Consider the following 23,190-nt stretch of genomic DNA (forward strand, 5'->3'; position numbering starts at 1 on the left):
AACAAAGCTAACAGTGGAAGAAATGTAACAGGCTGTGTTCATCTGTCAGCAGATAACGGGGGAGGAAAAGAGCATAATTTGCTCATCTGTCAGGGCTGATGGAGTGAAACTACTTTACTGCTGAGCTCTACACTTCAACTGCGCTCCTCACATCAGTAAAAACTGGAACATATCAAACTCAAACACACAACAAATCAAACATCAATCCATCTGAGGCCTCCACAAAAAAGGGATGTCAAGAATATTCACGCATGCCGAGAACGTTTCATATTAGGAAAACACTCAAGAACTGCTGACGTGATGATTCTGGATTTTATAGATTTACACACATGAAGGGTTTGTGGAAAAACCAACCCTGTGACAGCACTTACCCAAGTCCTCAACCACAACACTTGTGACAGATTTGAACAGCCACTGTAAATCCATATCAGCTCTGAGTGGACAAACAACACTCCCATTAACACTTCTCAGAACAAGTGTCAATAAAACAAACAGCAGGAAACAGGAAAGTTTGCTGTGTATGTGAATTTTTGGATGATTACAGCCTCGACTTGTCGTGAGGAGATGACTAATGTTCACAAACAAAATCTACAGTGACAAAGGGCTGTTAGAGGAAGGTAATTGCCTAATTTTACAAGAAAAGGTCTTAAGGGACGCCACCTCGATCATGAGACGCTGCATTCTTCATTGATTGACAACTGTAACTTTCGGCATACGTTTACTGCTAACTTGCCAACTTCTCTGCTTCACTTTTCCTCCCGCTCTGAAACACTCATCGTCGTGCTATACTGCTCGCTCTCCCTCCCTCGCTAGCTCAACCACACACTAACCATATACACATACATATACACTGCTCTTACAACAGTTAGATCTTCACATCTTCCTCTAAAATCCAAAATATTGCCAAATTGGTGCTTTTTGCTTTGACACTGTTCATCATCCGCTGTAATGATAACATGTTTAGTATTGTGAATTAGATTTTTGAAAAATGAGCCTTCAATTTTTTTTAAAAGCAAACAAAGAAGCAAAACAAGTGGGGCGGTGGGCAAGTAATGAAACCAGTTCATGCCCAAACACTCAAACACCAACTATCAACTCCGTGAAGTAGGTGTAGAAATCTCAAATACCATGTAGTGGGGAATTTTATACTGTCGAACCTAAACTGGCGATTTTTCTATGCACCTCAAAAAGTGACATCTATGATTAACACAAACAGTAGAAGAGTTATAACAACCAGGAGCTGGGTACATTTATAATCTTTTGATACTCATGCAGATACAATGCCTGAGTTTTGGTACTGATATGACACTTTTTTGATAACTTACTTTAAGAAATACAAACATGTTTTTCTACTTTACAAGAGAAAAGTTGTTAAATGTTTAATGTTGTCTACAAACATAGAATACTCTCATATTGGCATTTTTAAATTCAAATCAGGAACCATCTGATCAAAGGACAAGTAAACAAGATTTCTTGCCCAGACATTCGATGCCAGCTTCCAGTACTCGACAGTTTTTGACACTGACACACTTCAGAAAAAGCACTGAGGTTTGAAACCCAGCAGAGCAGCTAGTTTTCTGTGGCAAAACAAGCTCTGTGACATGGTAACAACACAATTTGTATCGTTCATGTTTCTTATCATGTTTGTTCCCTTAACTGACTTCGTGTCTGACATCACTTTCTTACGTCAGGGGTCTCTTGTCAACGTCAATCGTCCTGAATTTCTCCACCGAGTTTTCACAGCAGATAAAGTGGCACGACCGTCGAGGGGGGACAGAAGTTACAGCACGCAACAGGTGTAGCTGACATTTAGTGCCAACCCCCCCCCCACCCACCCACCCAACTCCTCCTCTTCTTCCCCTTGTGGGCTTTAAATACCCCTCCTCCTCCTCCACCAGACCCCCCCCACACACACAGATCCGGGGACATGAACTTCTAATCCTCCCATAACGTCTAAACAACTATTACGTGACGTCGCATCTGTTGCTGGAGATAATTTTATTACTATTCATTATTATCTGTGGTGAATGCTGACAGAAGTATACTGTGCTTCTTTATCTCTATAAAGTTATAAAGTCAGCTAAGGACAGTGGTTTCCAACCTGGGGGTGAAATAAATCTTTTTAGAGATGATTGCCAAGTTAGGAAAGATGGAAAAAATACCTCTGTGCAACACAATCTTGTGTTTTTATGTTTTGTTTTGTTTTTTTTCTAATCATTCATCACTGTTCTTTTATTGTAAATACTGGCTTGTTTTACCTCTGTGTACCCCTAAACATTATAATTTAAATCAAAGAGAAAATCAGTCAATCAATTTTGATTGGAGTATTTGCAGTTCATAGATGTACAGAAGACTTGACAAGAGGCTGAGAGACAACAATGCTTAATTTAAAAGATAAACCGCAAATGAGCTTCACACAACAGAAAAAAGGTTGTCAGATAAACTGTAAACTCAAATAAGAACATTAGTTGAGCGAAAGCTTGAAAATTACCATTAACTTATTATCATTACTGGGACAATTATTGTTTAAATCTGCTACTGAAAAAGATCCACTTCTCTATCAACAGGAGGAACCACTTGTAATATAAAATATACAAACTGCAAAAGCGTAGCACAGCAGACTGAGCCACACAGGTGGTTATTTATATGTTTATATTCACGTCAGCTGGAAACCAGCAAAAACAGAACAACAAAGAGGAAATCGGGCCACTTTCCCCTGAGTATTGTCACCAGTGAGGGTAATGGTCTTTCAGTTCAGATGATATAGAGGTGAACCAGCGAATATCATTTGAACAGCAGTGTCGAGAGATTTTTAGCAGGTTGGACTGTAAGTGAATCTACCACCAACATCAATTTATCAGCCTTCCTTTCAACCTCTTCTCTGTGAAGGATTAACGGGGTAATATCCCAGAGACCCTTCTGACAACAGGGCCACTGCTGGCCTCCAAAGCAAGGCCCGAGTCCAAACCCATGGATTTATGTCTGTGTTTAGAGGATAAAAGGCCTAGGACACCTCCTCTAGTCTGGGTGTGTGTGTGTGTGTGTGTCATGCCTGTGCCAGATGCCAATGAGATATACTTTGGGCACGAGGGATTTCAGCTGGTGAGAGAACAGGTGGAACAGGTGATGAAAGACAACAGTGCTCCATCCACAAACACAGTGAGAACTATGACAGAGTTTTAAAGACCAACAGAACATGATATTAGGCCCCTTTCTGAAATCTGTATCCACAGTGCCATGCTGTGTTTACACATCAGATATTCCTGCGCATTTCAGTGTGCAACTCCATCTGTAGCATTTCAATGTGAACAACTCTATGAAGATATCGGATTTTCATTCCCAGCACACAGGCAAGCGGAGCGCAAGTTACAAACACACAGAGTTTTCTAAGAAAAAAGGTTATGACAAAAACAAAAACAGCTTGTGCCGCATGGAAACACAGGTACTGTGCTTGCCAATCCTGAACCACATCATCTGCAACCCAGGTACTCCATTTATTTTCTGTCCTCGCCTGAACATCGCAAGGGAACGGATGGCTAACCCGCTTCAGTCAATCACTTGTTGTGACACAACCATCTGTCTGCGTTGTCATATTAATTGCTTCGGCTCAGTGTGGGGAAACATTGTGTCCTGCTCTTCTCCATTATGCTGCCTTACATTGTGATCCACTGCCACATGGTTCCAGGTTGCTGTGCTAACCAGAATGATGATGGCTGCCTGAAATCAGAGCCAAAACTTAACAATGAGCTCCTCCAGCAGTGTCTCTATGCATATGTGCGAGTGTGTGTGTGTGTGTGTGTGTGCCTGTGTTCAGGTGTTTACCAGAAATGCAATTGGATGAGTAAAATGAGTGAAATGAATCGGAGAGTAGGTACATGACAGCAGCACAAGGACGGGAAAGACGGGGCAATGAGGGATTTGGCAATTATGTAAAGAAAACAATTACCCATTTTTTGGTGTCCCAAAGAATGAAGTGGCATTTTGTTTCCTTTAATTGACGTCAGTTCAGCTCACCAAGGATGTTCTGGAGCCTAAATTGGGGGCGGATGATTTAAATCTTTCAGCTCATGGATTAAAAAAGTCTTCAAAAATTTGAGATTCAATTTTTAATGTAAGCTTACTGGTACACCGTGAAGTAAAGGCTTAGAAGACTATGGCTGTGTTCACAATACAAGCGACAAAGTAAAGTCATACAAGTCATTTGTAATGGAAGCCAGTGACAGGAAGCAACAAACTAACGGCCGACACTTGTCACTGCTTGACAGGCATGACGTGCTGCTAATAAAGCTGAGCTGGCCTCAATTTTTTTGTGGGGAGGCATCAACCAATCATACATTTTGGTTTCACCGTTTCCGCTCCTGTTTTCTTGCCTCTAACTTGCTGATGCTATGCTAGCTAACTTTAGCTTCTGTGTACTGCACTGTACAAGGGGATGTAATGGGGCGGCGAAATGTGACGTCCTTAAATTAAAATGATGTAAAGCCCATGATGACATAACCACGTCACGAGAGTCTACAGCCATGCTAGCGGCTCTGTGAGGCTGTGCTTAAGCACAATGGTGCTGTGAGTTAAATGCTAATGTCAGAATGCTCAGAAGGTCAACGCTAACACGCTGAGGGTTAGAAGGTATAATATTTACCATGTCCACCATCTTAGCTTAGCATGCTAAAATTAGCTCCAATGAGCACTAAACACAAACCAGAGCTTAGGTTGACAAGAAACTCATTAGTTTTACAAAAATGCTTAAATTGAAATTTTGAGTTGATGGTGGCTCTAGATGAGGAGTCAGAAGTGACCGATCAACAAACCAGCATTGGCATCCTTTTGAACCATGTTGCTAGCATGGCTAAAAAATGCCATCTCCATGAAAGAAAACACTTTTTTTTTTCCATTTTTGATGAATAGTATTTTTTGATACTGTATAATGACGTCACATTTCATACCGCTGGGAATTTAAAATGTCAATGAGTTTCTGCATGCGCTGCACACACAAATAATCACATACACAGCGTCCTTATCTTTCATTGTTTGCTCAGATACTGCGATCGCCCGCTTTTGTGTTACACAAGTCAACAGATGCGCTGACTGATTGCGTGATCGATGGTGGAGAATAAAGGTGAGTGTGCGGGTTCATGGTTGGCAGCAGCAACACCAAGACTCTTTTGTCGTGTAATGAGCTCTGGACTGCAGAGACTGACACAAGAGACAAACTGGTGTAAGTGGTTGTGGAGGATTTATGACAAGGTGGGTTGGGGGTAGTAGGAGGTGGTGGTGGTGAAGGGTTGTGTCTAATTTCAGAAGGCAAGTAAGAGGCAAGACTGTGCAGGCTGATCTCGAATCAGCTAAAGCCATATTAGCAGGGACCTTGATCATGAGGGCCTATATGTTAAACTGATGTAAGGCTGCCTATAGTGACATGCAGCCCATTTCCCAGCATTCATTGTCAGAAGAAAAGGTTCACTGTCGACCTTATGATTCTACTTCTGCCTCCATTAGAAAGGCACAGAAGGTTATTTACTCTTCTAGTCAGCTGATCTTACAACAAAATGCCATTTTGTTATTTGTACATTGTGAAACTGATGCGACTCCAGATTGACCATGTGACTGTTGCTGTATGTCATTCAGGAAGACCTCATTTAGAAAGCTGCTAGCACAAAGCTGTTAACACCTAGAGCACGTTCGAGGCAACAGCTAATAAACATCTTTGACTCTACGTAACAGCTATAACAATTGCTTTTGTCATTCTTTAATTGTAGGACAACGGTAAGCTTAAACACTTCTTAGATAAAGTCAACGTTTATGGCTCAAAGTTAGACAAGCAGCATTTTAAGCCATTACAATGTACATAACGATATCTTCATTCATGACCTCAGACCTATTATAAGAGATCCATCATCTCAGCAGACTTCCAAATGACGACTGTAACTTCTGCTACCACCTTCCTATAAATATCCTTTGCATGCAGCCAGCATTCAGCCCTCACCTTTTGAGCTTGGCTGATTGGCTCAGAAAGTCAGGTTCAGTATTTTTGTCTCATTACTACAGGAAACTGTGTGGTCGACATAAATGCGGCATTTGAGCGTGACACCATTAGGACCTGAGGTGACATTGTGTGTGTGTGTTCGGCCATGTATCCACTGTGTGTCACTTGTTACAGAGGTCACAGACTTGGCAGCTTGTGGCTTTCGGCTTCCTCATAAACACAAGTCTCCATTTTCAACACTAGCACTTAGACTGAAAAATAGTAACTTAAAGTGGGATGTTGCAAATTCATCTGTTGACAGATTTTTTTTTTTTTTAAGTTTTAGTTCAGTTTTTCTGCACAAACATAAAACTGCAAATATAGCTGTAATGGCAGTAACACCACTGTCAACCATGCAATTTTCTCTAACTAATCCAACCTTTTATTCTATTTACAGACCCTCAGGATTTGCTCTTATCGGATCAAGACGGCTGCTCTCGCAGCTCATCAATCATCATTTCTACTTTTGCCCGGTGGATTCTGGCACCGCGGTTGTATTGTGTGTCTGCTTTCACCATTACAGCACTCTGAAAGAACTTTCCTGTCTTCAAACTGTGTCCCAATCCTCATAAGAACTCACCCACGCGGATACACACTTCCCTGCTAATAAAACACAGCATATGAAGAATATGTCACACGTATGCACGCGCACTCGCACACACACACTCCTCAGCCCTCTCAGGGCTCCTACGCCGGCACTAAAGCAGTTTATAGAAGCCTCCCTACATGGACACAGCTTCTGGAATAGCAACTGCTATTTGATCTGACTGCAAGCTTTCTCACCTCTCCACTTACGTTTAACCCTCATACACCTTCTCTCAACATGTATCACACAACAGATACAGTGCACTGCACTAATTAATGCCATTATTTTAACACAATTCACCAGGAACACACTTTAATAACTTTGGCAAAGCTCAAAGGACTGTTCAGTTTCAGTTGGGACATTTTGAGTTATAGAAAGAATATGCTAACTTTATAATTTAATCATTTATCACAGATAAAGTGGAGGACGAGTAGTGTGCACAGAGGGGGACAAGGAGGACTCCACATCTACTCTTTTTGTCTGGGATGCAAGCGCCCATGACAATTTCTTCTTTTTTTTTTTACCTCAGTTAAACATTTGTGCAAGAAAACATTATTGTGCCTCTGAGTCCTGTCTTTAACATTTATTTACAAATGTTAGATATTAAATATAGAAATCAGAGTATCACTTCTTTCTTGGTGGTCTCATTTGCGCCACACTGCTCTGGTGAAAATATGCTGAGAGGTCCAGAGATCAGCAGGGTAACTGTTCCTGCACTGGGATCACATGACCCTGACAGAGTGAATCATGGGAGGGAATCTAAGATGCCTCCCCCCTCTCTCTCTGCAGGTTGCATCTTGAAATTAGGTACCACAGCGCAGGCAGTGAGCACTATTCAGCGGAGCAAGTCTAATGCGGTGAATTACAAATCAGGTCTCTGCAACGTCTTCACTAGTGGTGCAAATTAAGACGGAGAGGAGGGAAAGTCTCTGAAGTGTCTCCAGCGCTCATTAAAAAAAAAATCCTTCTGTTCCTTTCCCTTCTTTCATAAACATCCATTAATATCATGTAATTTCATCCTGCAAGAAAGGACCCGACACCTGGATGAATACATCCCATCTCAGATAGAAAAGAGCAATTTAGATACTACAAGAGCATGTCCCCACCGAGGGGGAGCACACGGCAAATTCATCATCATCGTTAACAGGATTTCTGCATTTTCAGTTCAACTGTGAGCAAACTAAGGATCACTTTAAATGCAAAGAGGAGATGTTGAAATGTAGCTTTTATGTAGTGCTATGAGTATTAATAGGAAGATGAGACTATTGGGCCTCAAGGCAAAAAATGTCTAGCACTCTGAAAGATTTGTGATGTCGTTTTGATGGCTTTTTCCTAAAATGACACAACATTTATTTAAAAAAAAAACTATCTACTGGCTACGCTTACATACAGCCTTCAAATTGAAGCCGGTGTTTTCATATCGTCTCACAAAACATCAGGTAGTAGGTGAGATGAATGACCCCATCTGGCTGCTGCATCACTGACAGATTTGTTAAAAGCGCAAAATGAGATTAGACAAGAATAGATTCGATTACGCAGCACCCTAAAATCTCTCCTCACCCACACAGACGGACATTACATTAGGTTGAGTGGATAAATATCACATTACTGGATATAACTTTATAACAGTGACGATGATCAGTCTTTTGGACACTTCATTCATTTTACACCCCGTGGAATAGAGAAGAAAAAAAAAGAAGAACTTACTGCAAATCTATTTTTAATCTATTTCTAATTTAGAAAGTGTAAAAAAGAACAGACGTATAACCAAAGCTGTCTAAGAGGATGCAATCAGGATACATGGGGATTACAGTAAATCCTGGGAATTAATAATCATAATTAGGCCTTGTGCAAAAATGACCACTTAATCTGCCCTAAGACTGATGCATTAGTCACATTTGTTGGCACGATTATTCAATTTACATGATACTCCCACATGAGGCTGGGTGGTAATTCCACATTTTATCTCACCATTTGATTGTATCTTGACTTGAAAATTAGCATATCAATTTAAGAGCTTATAGTGTATTTTTTGAAAACTACAGGATTTTCATTGATCAAACAGTAAAAACTTTTTAATTGATGGGATGAACTTGAGTTTTAGATTAAACCATGTGGTTTTGACTAATTCTCACTGTATTGATTTGGCCAATATCCCTACCCCTCCTTTCAAAGTCAAATGTAAAACCAATGTATGACTGGACAGAAACACGGGTGACTATTTTTACACTTTGAACATGAGAGAAGACCCAATTTCTTGTGTGTGTATGTACAGTATATACTGTATATTCACCATGTGTCTAATAGGTGAGCTGAGCCAATAAGGCCGTTGATAACCCTATGTAATAGATATTCATAGGTTATTGCTAGCACAAGCTTCATTAAGCCGCCAGTCATTCACTTAGTTAGCAGCTGAACTCTTAAACTATGTGAAACAGAAGATGACTTCAGTCTCAGTGGTGAACTTTTTTGGCATATTGACATTTTCTATTGACTTTTTATATTTCAATACATTATACAAATGAGGAAGTAGCCAACCTTCAACATATGGATGCAAGTTATTTCATGAAGTATCTACAGAACTGTGCACCACGACATAGCACTCCTTTTTTTAACAACCACGTGCTCAGCAGTACAGATGGTGCAGTCCTCTGTAGTGAGAGTTAATCTTTACACATCTATTGATCCCCTTAAAAAAAAAAAAAACACACTCCACTTTTTGTAGATGTGTTCAAATAAGACTGCTCTGAGTTGCCACTCCAGCGTCTGGGTGAGGCTGACATCAATAAGCTTTGAGAGTTCGTGGAAACATCTACTTCTGTCCCTAACTGGCCTGTTCGCCTCATCTCTTGAATCAACCTGACAACCCAGCCCTTCTTATTTCTAGGATTAGAGCCACTTTGAGGGAAGAATATCTCTGAGACAAGATGAAGCCAAATCTCATTACTCTGTCCTTTCATACTTTATTCCATCTGACATGCAAAATCTAACACCATTTTTGCCAGCTCCTATCAAATAAAGTTCCTGATCCAAACCAAGCTATGAATCATTCAGCAAGCTGTTTCATGATAAATATAAACCAATGTCAAGACGTACAATTCAGACACACACACACACACACAAGCACACACTATTTCTAATGTCCAGTATCAGATTCGGCATCACTGTGTGTTGACAAACACTTTACTACTGCATCAACTGGTGAGCAGCTTTTTCCACTGAAATTTCAAGGATTGAAAAGAGAGCAGGTGGCGCAAGGATTTCCTTTCACATTGCAAAATGATGCACTGGCTATATTTATGGGCTGATATCAGCTCCTTAAGCTTGATTTTACATGCCGCAGAGAGCAATGGAGTACGATGACCTGTTCCCCTGGGAGGTTGAGAGGTGAAGTGTGAGGGTTTTTCAAGGCCTATTATATCATCTTACATTCAAAAGACTGACAGCTGCACAAAACAGTAACTCTCCTAATAGACAAAAGACAAGAAAACTAGACAAAGTGTGCCACTGGGACAGAAAGATTTAAAAAAAAAAAAAAAAAAAACATGGTGGCAAGAGGAAGCGTTTGACCTGACTGGAGAAAAGACAGAAAGAAAGCAAGGGATCAAGGCAGGGAGGGAGGGAAGCTGGAGCCGAGCAAGTTGAAAAGTATTTTTAGGAAGATGTTTATTTGTAGGTCTGTGAAACCAAGCCGGGGTATATATCTACCAGCCCTGCCATCTCTCTCTCTGTTACCATCTGTTGAGGCCTCTCAGCCTGTCACAGGGCTCTGGCTCTGAAGGTGGAGGACATTTTGCACTGACTGAACAATTCTGCAGATTCACTGCGCACTACCTGTTCACAACACGCCTCTTAAAATGCTGCCGTTGTGCTGTAACGCACCACAATAGTGCAGATTAGGTGTTATTAGATTACTGTAGATTAGATCAGATTATCCCTGTGGGGAAATTAAAGCACAAAAATAGAACGCATCCAATAAAAATGGAAACAAATTGGTATAGACTCATTAATGTATCACAATACTTTGACAGAACCTAAAATATCAGTCTGATTATTTCTTCTGCCAACACTGGACCAATTGAGAGATTGTAATTTGTGATGATGGTGACAATTGTGCACATTTCTATTCAACTGGAATAATGACATTTTACACCTCTTTCACATTAACTGACTTTTAACGTCGTCCAACGCGTCAATCTTGTTCAGCCAACCAAAGCTGATACCAGGAAGAGACTGAGATTGTTTCCACTGGTATATTAATTAATACAAATCTAAACTCATGTTATTTAAATTGTTTTAAATGCTCATAACTCAACATTTCTATTACATGACACGAGTTTCCATCTGTGTTTAAAGTCACAACTGTTTTTACTTCATTAAAAGAATAGAAAATAATAAATGTTGTCAAATGACCTGTTCAGGCTACATTTAACTTAGCATTAGCATTAGCAGCTAGTTCGGTGACTCAGATGTAAGGTTAGCTAGCTAGCTAATTAGCTACACTGGAGCTACGTTACAGTTAGTCTGACCTTAATATCAGATGGTGTCACACTCAGTAAAGTTATAACTTAATGTATCCTGTGAACCATAACAAACTATCTATCTGGCAGCTATTTTCAGCCTGAGCTCCACGATTTTCGCCGTTGAAAAGTGCAACTGTGGTCACCTCTCTGAAATTGGTGATCCAACATGGCGACCGCGGCGGGGCAACCGGTAGATCTACTTTGATGGTAATCCGCCAATATCTCTCGATTTAACTGAGACACGGCGACGGCGGGATTATGTGCGTGTAGGCTGAACATTTAGACTGATGGTAAAACAATAGGAACATTTTTAGGGAGCGGTTTCTGTCCCTGTTTGCGGCGGCAGACGTCACCTGTGTCAGCTGACTTTTCCCATTAAACGCACCTGTCGGGCTCGTCCGGCTGGTCGCCTTGGCAACGGCTGGGCTAGTTTAATATGGCTGACAATATTAGAATAAAAAACTAAATGTTTTTTTAGGAATATATATTATTATAAATTAAATATCTCATAAAAAGCTGCTGTTTTGAGTATATTATTAATTCAAATTACAAATAGACCTACTTCTCTTAAAATAGCTGGTAAAGTGAAATTAAATGATCTGTATTTTAACGTTAACACCGCTCAGTGTTGTTTAAAGCCTCATAATAAGGTATGATTCAAATGTATGCGAAAGACTGGGGTGGGTGGTATTATATTTAGACAGTCTTCGCAAGGCAATCGGGGGGTAGTTGAAAGACAACACTGAGATAGTTCCTTGGCCTAAAATATCTGCCCACACAGCGTCCAGCAGGACTGAAGTGCCAGGTGCGAGGACAGCAAAGGCGCAGATGCCCAGTTTGATGTTGGGCTGTTTTAAACGCTTCACAATTAAGGGGTGAGGCAAGTGATTGAGAAACCATGCAGTCTGTCGTGTTAAAATGTATAAAAAGTCAGTGATAGCGAGAAGGCATGGGTCAATCTGTGCGTAATTACGCACGGCGGCACAAGCGTCACCCGCTGCTCAGAGGCTCCAGATCCAAACCTACCTTCCTCTGCTGCTTCTCCCAGGCTGGGTCCAGCAGCAGGTCCCTGTCCCAGTCGTCCTCTTGGGTCATGTACGCCTCCTCATGTTGGATCGTGTAGGAGTTGCTGTATGAAATTTGGGTTTCGACAGCTGTCATCGTGCCGCCTCTGTCAGGACTTCTCACGTCCCCCTCAGCTTATAGTAAGAAAAATTAATCAGCAATAGAAACGACGACGACGCCGTGAGGGCAAGAACCTCCTTGAGACGGGGGGTCTCGTTTTCGGGGGGGAAGAGACAGTTAGGGACTGCAGAGACCAGACTCCACTGGTGCGAGGTGCCTGTGCGGAGGTGGTGCTCCCACTACCAGAAGACCCTGCTGGCCGGTGCTCCTTTCCTGGTCAAAAGTGGCACACGTGACCGCACCCCAATAAGTATGGGAACCGACAGCTTGGGTATCAGGTTCTGACCCAAAAAAGGTGCAAAAGGCGGGGTAGTCTCCCGCGGGCAGGGTTAAGGGGCCTGTGAGTGGTGCGGAGGGCTGTCAATAACGCCCCCTCTAACCACAGAGGTTTTTATGGCCTGTGAAATGCACCTGTTGCTGTTAGTGACCCTCAATGGCAAACCCAGGCCTCTGTAGATTCAGGCTACCTCTCCCAGAATACAGGATCAAAGAAGTGAATCTCATTTTTTTTTATATAAATAGCTGAAAAGCAGATATTTTGTAGAGGTTCCCCCTCTAAATACAGCTCTCTAACACTCCTGGCAAAGTACCCCTGGGCCTGTTTAAATACTGCAAAGACTGACAGCAACTCAAACCATCTAATTCCACACTGCTGAAAACAAGGCTGCAGGTAAATGTTTATAGTTTATACTGCTTTTTTTTTATTATTATTATCATAAACTACACTACAAGTTGTCCAACAGTCTATCAAAATATATTTGTGGTATTCTGTCATCCTTTAAATGAAAATAAACGAAATTCAAGCACTTTTATGAGAAAAATTAATTTATTCATGATTTGCATGCAGAATCAAAAATGCCTCAGAACGCTTTAAGAAATACAGATTAAAAGGCATATATACAGTATATGTATGTATATGCATACACAATCTCACAATATAATTCATGTGTATATCAGGATTTGTCATTCACAGTAAACATGTTGATGCAAAGATTTAATCTAACATTCATCAACTAAAATCCACCTCCCCGTCCCATTCGACTTTGTGCTGGAACAAATTTCCTTAAAATGAGCAAATCCAGATTGCTATCCTCTTGAGGTGACATATTATTCTGTCACCCCTGACGTGTCTTTGGAAACTAGAAAGATTTACATTATAATTAATCAGGCATTTTAATGTAACTACACTCGGCTTGGTCCATTAACCTACTTGAAGAAGCTTAGCTACTGTGTGACTATTTGTGGTTACCATTAGGTACATTACTGTGCTACTACTAAGCTGAGGGAGTTGGATGGGTTCATCAGTGTAAACATAATGTGAGTTTTGATAATCACACAGACCACATAAAGAAAGATCTGACCTCTGGTGGCAATTAAACATACATGGACAGGGGATGGACAAAATAACATGAGCACCTCACAATGAAATGCATGCCATTACACCGCCATCATCACAGCCTGGTGGTGTAAACACATTAAACACACTGAGCTTCTTAATAAATGCAGGGAAACTGATTCTGCAGATGTTCATGCCGTGTCCATCCCCTGTAGATGAAACAATGGCTGAGGTATGTATGACTCTACCGCTTTATCTGAAGATAAAGGATGAGCAGCAGCAGGGTCTCATCTATGGAGCTCACATCTGTGCTAGAAGAGCTAGAACTGTAATGGTGACATTGGTTACTGAATCTCAACCTGCAAACCTAAAGGCAACATGGTCTATGGGTTGTGCCCAAACTACACTGTGCGTTCCAGCTGCACATTTCAGCCGATACCTGCTGCAGGAGAACAGATGTAACCTGTGGGATCCCGTCAGAACAACACAATACAAACGTGTGCATAAAGAGCATCTGGATTAAAGTTCTTCAGCTGTCCAAACCACAGAAGGCAGGGGGGAGTGTGGGTGAGGAAGTGGAAGTGGGGAGGATGCTGCAGCGAGCTTTGGCTGTCAGTACAGCGCGACTGTGAATTCAGAGCAAGGGGGGGGGGTTTAGAGATGCACGGCTGCATTCACCCAAGCACGGGAAGCCCAGACTCGCAAACGCCTGAAGAAGCCTTTAGTGGGGAGTTGGGAGAGTGGGGAGGATGGGTGGCTGGGGGAAAAGAAACTGGAGCACTGAGCACCCTGATCATGGAGGCTGGGGAAAGGAGGCAGCACTTGAGCTACTTATTCAAAAGCTGCATTGTTTTGGGGGGTATTTCTAGTAAATTTGGCTTGAAGATGCAGTGTTGTTGCTGTGAAAAGATTACATTTTCATTCTAAATTTGAGTAAACAAAGAAAATGACACCTCAGAGCCAAAGCTTCATGATCAAGACACCTATGGACAGTAAGTCCAGTGTAAACAGGGCCCTTTTTAGAATAAACTTCTGGTCGTATGTATCTATAATCAACAATAGGGTCCTCCAAGATCAGGAAGGTGAGGTTAGGGAGCAGCTTTGGACAGAGGATCCTTCCATTACCAACTCACCTTATAATCAACTCATCTATTCATTCCTCTCCTTCTTCTTCCCTTTTCTTTCTCTGCTAGGCAGACAGAAGGCAACGCCCTCTTTGTCTCGACTCCATCTTGCAGCTGTCAGAGCAAACGCCAGACAACTCATTTGACACACTGAGAGCCTTGTGAGTGTGCAATCGTGTGTGAGGGTTAAGCTCTCTATCTCAGCACAGGGACAATCTTAGCAGGTAAGAACACATACGAGTCACTCAGAGCACATATCCGGCCAGTCCAGCTGATCCCAGTATTAGATAAATGGAGCTGCCGTACCAGAAAAGTCCTATAGGAACCCTGAGATTGATGAGAATCTACAGGTCAGACTGGCCTCATACCTAGGCCGATCTTATAGGACGTTTCTGATTGGCACACAGGCTGTGAGGGACCCGAAGGTAAGGAAATGGTTTGAGCTTCAATAGTTTGAGGTTGATTTATCACTTAAGATGTAATGGAGCTAAGGTTTTTGAAAAAGAAGCCTTAAAATCCCTTCCACAGCCATGTGGAGCAAACCCAGCATTCAACAGTTTTAGCAAAGCGGCTTGTCCAACATTGAAGTCTCTCTGTGTCATGTTACCGAGTCCGGCGGCAGGCCACCACACATACACTGTCCATTGGCACGGCCAGGCCTCTATGGTAACAAAGGAGGGTGGGAGGTTGGGTCAGGTGGGTGGTTCTGGGAAGTTGAGTCCGAGCCAGAGCCACGAACCCAGATCCAAGGTAGCGACGGCGGTGGCGGCGGAAAAAGCGCTGTGTGTGTGTGTGGGTATGTGTGTGTGAACGGCGGAGAGGAGAGGCGCATAGGGACAGTAGGGTGAGGGTTGAGGGGGAGGTGGGAAGAGGGAAGAGTGATAGGGAGGGAAGGGGGTGAGGGCGGCGAATACGGCGGTGGAGAGGAGTTGACTAGCGGGCAGGGGAAGGGTGTGTCCGCATGTGCCAAGCCTAACCAACCAATGAAACACCACCCAAAAAGTTCTTCACACATCCATCCAATGCTCTCTTTCCATTTAACACACACACACACACACATTTATTCACTAGTTCAGACACCAGCGGGACACAGAGGGCACAGTCAGTCGCCTTGTATGCTGATGCGAGACAAGACTCAGTCTTGTGGAGGGGGTCCTAGCCCAACACCACCCCACCCGCCACCCCCACCGATGGCACTGCCACTGCAGCAGAGGAGGAGTTACGGAGTGGGGAGAGGGGGAGGTGGTGATGGCGGAGGAGAGGAGGGGGAGGAGTGTTTGGTCAAGGCACAGTCAAAGGAGGGGCGGCAGGTGGGGGGAGAAGGGAGGTCAGTGCTTTTGTTTTTGTTTCGTTTTTCATTTACCTTGGTGGTGAAGAGAGAGAGAACAAGTTCCCACTGCGGTGGCGTCACACTAAAAGTCCTCCCCATGGCTCACGCCGCCACGCTCACGCACGGCTGCACGCTGGCCGTTCCAGGTGGCACGGTGACCTAATTCAGTTGAGATAGTTAGTTTAGAGCTGGACTGTCGTGGGGCTGTTTTTTTTTTTTTTTTTTTTTTTTTTTGCGGCAGAGTTACAGATCATCACACATGCAGGTCTGAGAGTAGAGTGGACACAGAGACACACGGAGGGGGAGAATTTTGTGCAGCAGGGAGAGACCAGACCAGACCAGACCAGACCAGACGCACACCCATCAACCCCAGGAACAGGACTGCTCCACAGATCAAAATGCACCCAGGCCATTCTATCTGTGTGCCTCTCCCCAGCTCTTAATATTATTTCACAATGTCTACAATGTCCTTTTCTGGATGAAAATCAATTGAAAAAGGACCACACCAAGCCTTTCTTGCCAGAATTAAATACTGAAGTGCATTTGGTCAAGTGCAAAAACCTTCTCATAAATTTCTGTTTGCACCCCGTTTGAGAGGCTGGAGAGAGAAAGGAGCACCAACCCGCACTTACCCTGACCAAAGAGAGCAAAGCTGGGCCAGCATCTACACCTGTCTCCCCCTGGGTCCCCAGTCAAATGGGTCTGGTGGTCATTTTACACAAGAGAAACAGATAGTGGAGAAGAACAACATAAACAAGAAGGGGAAATGTCCAAACCCTTTGCTTTCTTTTACCACAGTAGTCAGCCAAACATTCTTTATTATAATAATGATTATAGTATACATAATCTCAATAAAAAGCATGCCATTTTTTTTTACTTTTTTTTTTTTGTCTTTTCCTTAAAAAAAAAAGGCAAAATTAAAATACTCCTCTAAAAAAAAAAATACGGTCTCAAACATGGCAAACAAGACATTTCGCAAACCACATTATTCTACAAAGGATGCAACTGGTATGTGTTTGTATATACAACACAGAAAGATTACACTGTGAGATGCAAAAGTCACTTAACCACTAAAAACCACACAGGGAGAGGGGAGAGGGGGGGGAAACAGCGAGGCAGTAAGGTGATATCAAGAGGGTATGGATGTGTGTGCATCAGACCACTGTCAAATAGTATTTGCAAAAAACTCCAAATGATTGTTACAAGTGATTATAGAACTAAATGGATAACATTTGCTACTCAGGACAAGCTGACGAATGTCAAAAAGAACCTGCACTTGCAAGTCAAGCTTTTGTTATCCTGATGCAGCAAATCCCACATATCAGATCTATAACCACATTACAACAGACAATAAAATATTTTTGCAAGTGCAATCTGAAGCAGGTCTGGTATTTGGAAAAAAAATATATAGGATAGTGGGGCAACTGGAAGACACTGTCCCATCTCTTGCTTCATTGGTGCTATCACTGTCGTTCCTGCTTAAAAGCAGCGGCTAGTTATGAGCCTGCGAGGCTCAGTTTGTGGCTTTTTAAAAACCCTGTGATATGAAACAAATCTAATACATGAGTTCAAGTCCAGGAGAGAGCTCCACAATCCCCCCCCCCACCCCCCCCCCCCTCCTTGAAATGATTAAAAAGCACTTAAAATGGGAGATCCCTCCACTTAATGCACTTCATTCAAAGCATATAGGCACATAATTGAGCTGGTCACGTGACATGATTCCTAATGGTATGCACTGTAAAAGATCCTTTGTAAACAGCTCAGTCAGTAGTCACACATGGGTTTTTTCCCCCCATTTATATTTAATTACACCCCAGGTTGTCTTGTATAACATGTAAACTACACTAAAACAAACAAAACACAAAGTATTTTTAAAGGCCTCTGAACATGTAGGAGGACTTAATATGGGGTATCTACAAAAGTCATTGTCACTGAAATCCGGTTTCTCCTTCCCTAAACTGCTGACCCTATACCCTTATGAGGAGCGGGAAATAAACAGCCGACTGGGTGAAAGGTGTGGCATACAATATAGAACAGAAGTGAATAGACTGGACACTGAAATTCACTGTCAGAGGTAGGCAGCTGTAGTTAGAAAGAGAAAGAGAGGTGACACAGTGTCTTCCAGTGTTTGTAGTTAGAGTACAGGAGGGGAAAAAAGGTCAAGGAGAGATCCAAACATACATTACAGTACGTATTATGTGTGCTTTACGTTTGTTTTTTTCCTGCAAGGCGCAGTCATAGCTGCTGCGTTTGTGCGCTGCAAAGTCAGGAGTCCGCACATATCTCTCTCTTGCACTCATTCACACATACATCGCATTCAAGACAACTCCCCCCCCCCCACCTCCAGAGAAAAACACGTCAGTCTTGGTTCTGTTGGACACAATGCAATGCAGCCAGTACACAATATGTGTTTATCTGACTTCCCATCTGACAACTTTACAAATTTAAATTCGTCAACATAAGGCAAAAAAGGTTTCAAATTAGCTGCCCTAACTGATCATCTAGGCCTAAAGAGGATGGCTGAAAGGTTCAAAAACCAATGTCTTTTATCGTAGATTTGGCCTTAGAAAATCATAACTGGGTTGCAGAAATAAAGGCATATGAACAGACTGTCTGGAAACAGTCTAATACTGGCACAAGTGTGAGACTGGCACAATAAAAAAGTAAAAGTGAGAAGCACAAAGAATGCCCGTACAACAGATGAGAGCCTCCCTTTCACGGCTACACTGTGTGTATGCAAACAGGACCAAGGTTAGCTGATCAAGACCCTCGTAAAGCAGGTTAATAACCAAGGAGCCCCCAGTTTCAAACCCCACCCCGCACACTTAGAGGCCCCAGACACACTCACATACACACACATACAACTGCTGTAAGGGGGTCAAGTTTGGGGTGCAGGAGGAGATGGGGGGGTGGGGTTCAGGGCAAAGAGGGAGGGAGGGGGGCAGAGATTTGTGTGCGACTATCGGAAGGGGGGCTCAGGCGTGTGAAGGGAGAGTTCGGGGCGGCGGAGGATGGCCTCCTTGCGCGTGGGCGGCGGCAACGGCGGCTCATACACCCTGGGCGCAGCCATGGCGGCTGCAACTGCCGCAGCGGTGGGGACCACTGGCCTGAGGGCATCCAGCGTGGTGACTGGCTGGGCGGTCATCGTGGGTACTGCAGAGACTGCTGACACTCCCGGCACGCCAGGGATGGCTGTCATTGTGCTCGGCGGTGGGTAGGCGTACTGGAACTGGGGGTACTGCTGCAGCTGCTGGTAGTACTCCGCATAGTACCTAAGAGAGGGGAGGGGTGGGTTAAGGTAGGAAAGGGAGGGTTTGAGTAGTGAAGAGGGACAGAAAAGTGATTTATCATAACACTTGGAGACAGAAATCGTTACAAGAGAGTGGTGAAGCGAGCAAGAAGCATGGAAAATGTAAAAAAAGCATTAGTCAGCCCGAGAAATGTGCCTACACTGGGAATGTTCCAGTGCTGCACAGCAAGAGAATCCAAGATCATGTCCTACCTGGCCATCGGGTCCTCCGCAGCCTCAGCTGCCTCTTCTGCTGCTCGGCCAGCTGGCGTGGGGAGCAGGGGTCGGCGTGGCTTGGCTCTCTGGTACATGAACGGCTTCATCACTGGGTCTGGTAGCAGAGGTATCGACCTCCTTAAGGGACTACGGTCCCTCTCACCAGACTTTGCCACAGCCGCCGCCGCTGCTGCAGCAGCTGCCACTGACTGCTGCTCGGCCATAACCTGCTGGCCCTGGGCAAAGTAATGTGCCTGCCTGGCGGCCTCGAAGATGGCTGTAGTAGGGTCGGCTGCTCCCATGGCGCTTATATGAGCGTAGGCTGGTGTGGCGGCACCATAAATTGCTGGAGATACAGTGTAGGCAGGGTTGACCGCAGCCGCTGCTGTTGGCATTTCTAATCCAGGAGCAGCAGTCAGATAGACAGGAGGGTTGGCCACGGTTGGGGTGTAAACGGGAGTCGTGTAGGCAGCAGCCGCAGCAGCAGCAGCGGCCGCCGCTGGGGTTGCGGCCATCTGGCCATAGATGTTGGGGGTCACTGAGCTGTACATTTGGGTGGCGCTTGATGCAAGAGCTGCCTGATTGGCTACTGTTCCATAAAGCTGATTGGCAACATTGGCACCATACACCTGGCTAGCAAGGGCACCATAAACAGCTGGATTCACCGGGTTTCCATCAGTGCGCGTGCCCGTGGTGATCCCTGTGAGAGCCGCGTATGTGGGATCAAAGGTGGAGGTGTTGTAGACGGAATTGTGCACGCTTTGTTGGACCTGTAAAGGCAGGCCAGCGGCTGCAGCGGCGGCGGCAGCCAGGACCGCTGCCTGACTCTGGTACTGCTCCAGAGAGGGTTTCCCCACTGGGCATTCTCCAGCATAGTGGCCCTGCTTTCCACAGTTAACACAGGGGATTTTTCCTGTAGGTGCCTGCTTGCTGGGCTGGACCTTGGACAGCTCTACAGACAGGGGGCGGCCCTTAAATGAGGTGCCATGCAGGGCCTCGATGGCCTGAAGCGCATCTTCCTTGTTTTCCATGTGGACAAAGGCGTAGCCTGCGGAAGAGGAATGCCTGGCTGTCATTGAGCGCAGGGACAACAGTTAGGATCACAGTGGCTTTGCCACAGGCACTTAACTTATTACTTCTATGGCAAAATATAAATTACAACCAAAGAAAATCACCTTGTTCATCTTCACAACAAGGACATGGGAGTTTATCTTGTTTTGAATCTTGCACTGGTGAATCATAACACACCACGTGGTCAGAGTCTAACTTCATAAGCCTGTCAGACAACCTCTTACCGGCACTACGGCATGACTTCACTCTTACATTAGTTCCTCAACTTTACAAGCATCATAACTTGAGACAGATGTGACTGGGAACATTTTAAACCAAATATTATGAGGGTCTTCGCTCACCTTTGACTTTATCACACTCAAGAACTTTTCCAAAAGTCTGGAACAGCTGCTGTAGGTCTTCAGTGGTGCACATCCCACTCAGATTGCCCACAAAAACCTTCGTGGAGTGCAACGGCCTTCCCCTCGACTCCTCCACCACCAAGTTCCGTCCGCGAAACTCTCGTCCATTGAGCTCCCGGATGGCGCGCTCGGCCGCACCCTCGCCCTGCAGGTGGACGAAGGCAAACTGTCGCAACACGCTGCAGCTGACCACCTGGCCGTAGGGTTCGAAGATGGCTGACAGCTCTTCCTGGGTGGTGTCCAACGCCAGGTTGCCCACGAAGAGCTTCACTGTGTGGCTCTTGTCCATGGCGCTGCAGAGAAACAGAGGAGTGGCGCTCTTGACTGTGGTTTGAGATAAGTGAGGGGGTTATGCTGCACGGTACAACTACCTGCCAGAGACATAACAACTACTGAGTGGCCACAAAGCCACACCTTTGGCTCTATGATAGGCAGGTGAGAGGAAGTAGTAATGGAGTGCAATTGTTTGAATACAGACCCTGCTATTTAGTTTCTTTTTTTAGGGTTTAAAAGTGTCTGACAGGGAGAGGGTGCTGGCGAGAGATTTTTCAGACTTGCTTCAATTCTCTGACATGAAACTTCTGTTTATGACCCATAGATAACGCCAATAAAAGACTGAACATACAGAGATTAAGCCCACAAACGACATTAGAAACTATCCAGCTTTCACTCACATTTGAAAAAAAATCCGACATGAAGATTTGGATGATTTGGATGAATGAGCTGCAGATTTACATTCAAATTAAAAGCCCACACTGACCTCACATTTGCCTGTGAGCTGGCCACTCGGCTCAGATAGAGTCAGATCGGGTAAAAACAGAGCTGGGAACACACTGCGTCCGTGAGCATATTTTCCAACGTGTGAGACTGAGCAAAGGCAATTTGATGGAGATCTTTGAAGGACGTCATTAAAGATCTGACTCACGCTCCTGGGAGGGGGCTGTGATTGTACCCATGCAGCCATGAGTCACACTCACACACACAAGAGAGACATGGAAGCCAAAGGAGCATTTTACACCAATATCTTCACGTGAGAGCATCAGTTCACTCCATAATAAGAACTAAACACACTTGCACGATTCAAAATATCCCATTTGTGTGACAAAAAAGTTGCCTCAATTTCCTTTCCTCGCCTGCTTCTGAATCTACAGGACCTGACCGAACAGTGGTTTTAAGGTTGGCCAACGCTTTTCCTCCTCTTGAAACAACCTTTATAGTAGACTGTAAACCAAAGGGCAAGGTGGAACAAGACACCAGAGAATGGCATTTCTATTTTTTGGTTTAGGCTCCAGTCAGCTGCTGCTGCTCGAACAACACAGACTGCTGCTGCTGCTTCAAGAGAATATGTCCAGATAGATGCAACAAACCAGTGTTTCTATACTGATTGTGTGTGTGTGTGTGTGTGTGTGTGTATCCTCCTGTTACATGGCTGCTGCATTAACACTGGCTTCATTTGAGGCTGAACCAGGGGGAAGCTGGGTTTCTGATGACGCAGCACGACGCTGAGTCAACACATTTGCACAGCTCGGGTCATTTTACAAGCGCAAAAAAATAATAAAAAAACCAATAAATCGACAAAAACACGCAATGTTAAGTTGCTTTTGCAGCTTTGGCGCATTGTCCACGCTCGATGTGGAAATGTGAACGTCCACACGGGATGCTTGGTGGGTTTCCACAGCAAAAACAAGCCTCGAGGCGAAAAACAGGCGCGTGGATCATCATTTTAAACACGCTTAGGTTAGTTTGCGGTGTGTAGGATGATCAACAAATACAGCAGCTGCCTCTCGATAGCCGATCGATGCTACATAACAATCATTTTCCGCACAGGGAAGAATACAGTGTAACACCGTGTGATCTCCGTGCAACAACACGGTCTAAGAGACTCCGTCGCTAAAACATACCAGTCAAAAAACACTTGAGCTTTGACCCGAATCGGAATTAATTACCTCCCATGCGGCTCAGATGACAACAATACAGCAGAAAAGGCGATTAAATAAAAGGATCTACCATCTTACCTAGACGGTGCTGTGTTTCAAAATGGTAGCGCCTGCTTCCGTTTGCATGTCGGGCATACTGCTGCTGGAGAGGCTGCAGAGGGGGAGGAAGG

General features: G+C 44.1%; 2 protein-coding genes across 6 annotated transcripts in view; both read right to left on the bottom strand.

Moving 5' to 3' along the window:
- actn3b (actinin alpha 3b) overlaps positions 1-12,526 on the bottom strand; it is a 33,624-nt gene extending 21,098 nt beyond the window's left edge. The window contains exon 1 of the mRNA XM_070854788.1: positions 12,158-12,526. Coding sequence (XP_070710889.1) covers positions 12,158-12,292 — 135 coding nt within the window. The 5' untranslated portion in view covers positions 12,293-12,526. The remainder of the gene's footprint in view (positions 1-12,157) is intronic.
- Positions 12,527-13,129: 603 nt separating this feature from the next.
- rbm14b (RNA binding motif protein 14b) lies at positions 13,130-23,170 on the bottom strand. 5 transcript variants are annotated; one of them, XR_011585943.1, is made up of 5 exons: positions 23,099-23,170; positions 21,024-21,376; positions 19,609-20,680; positions 16,739-19,378; positions 13,130-16,265 (listed from the first exon to the last, which is right to left on the bottom strand). XR_011585943.1 is itself a non-coding variant. In XM_070854796.1 (4 exons), the coding sequence occupies exons 2-4, from the start codon at positions 21,370-21,372 to the stop codon at positions 19,066-19,068; spliced, it is 1,713 nt and encodes a 570-aa protein (XP_070710897.1). In that variant the 5' UTR covers positions 21,373-21,376; positions 23,099-23,170; the 3' UTR covers positions 13,130-19,065. The 5 variants fall into 5 exon arrangements, 3 of the variants coding, with proteins under 3 accessions (XP_070710897.1, XP_070710895.1, XP_070710896.1); XR_011585942.1 differs by having other exon boundaries at positions 13,130-15,437; positions 16,140-19,378; XM_070854796.1 differs by having other exon boundaries at positions 13,130-19,378; positions 19,609-20,659.
- Positions 23,171-23,190: the final 20 nt, after the last annotated feature.

The sequence above is a fragment of the Pempheris klunzingeri genome, chromosome 23, assembly GCF_042242105.1.
Source record: "Pempheris klunzingeri isolate RE-2024b chromosome 23, fPemKlu1.hap1, whole genome shotgun sequence".
In the NCBI taxonomy this organism is placed as follows: domain Eukaryota; kingdom Metazoa; phylum Chordata; class Actinopteri; order Acropomatiformes; family Pempheridae; genus Pempheris; species Pempheris klunzingeri.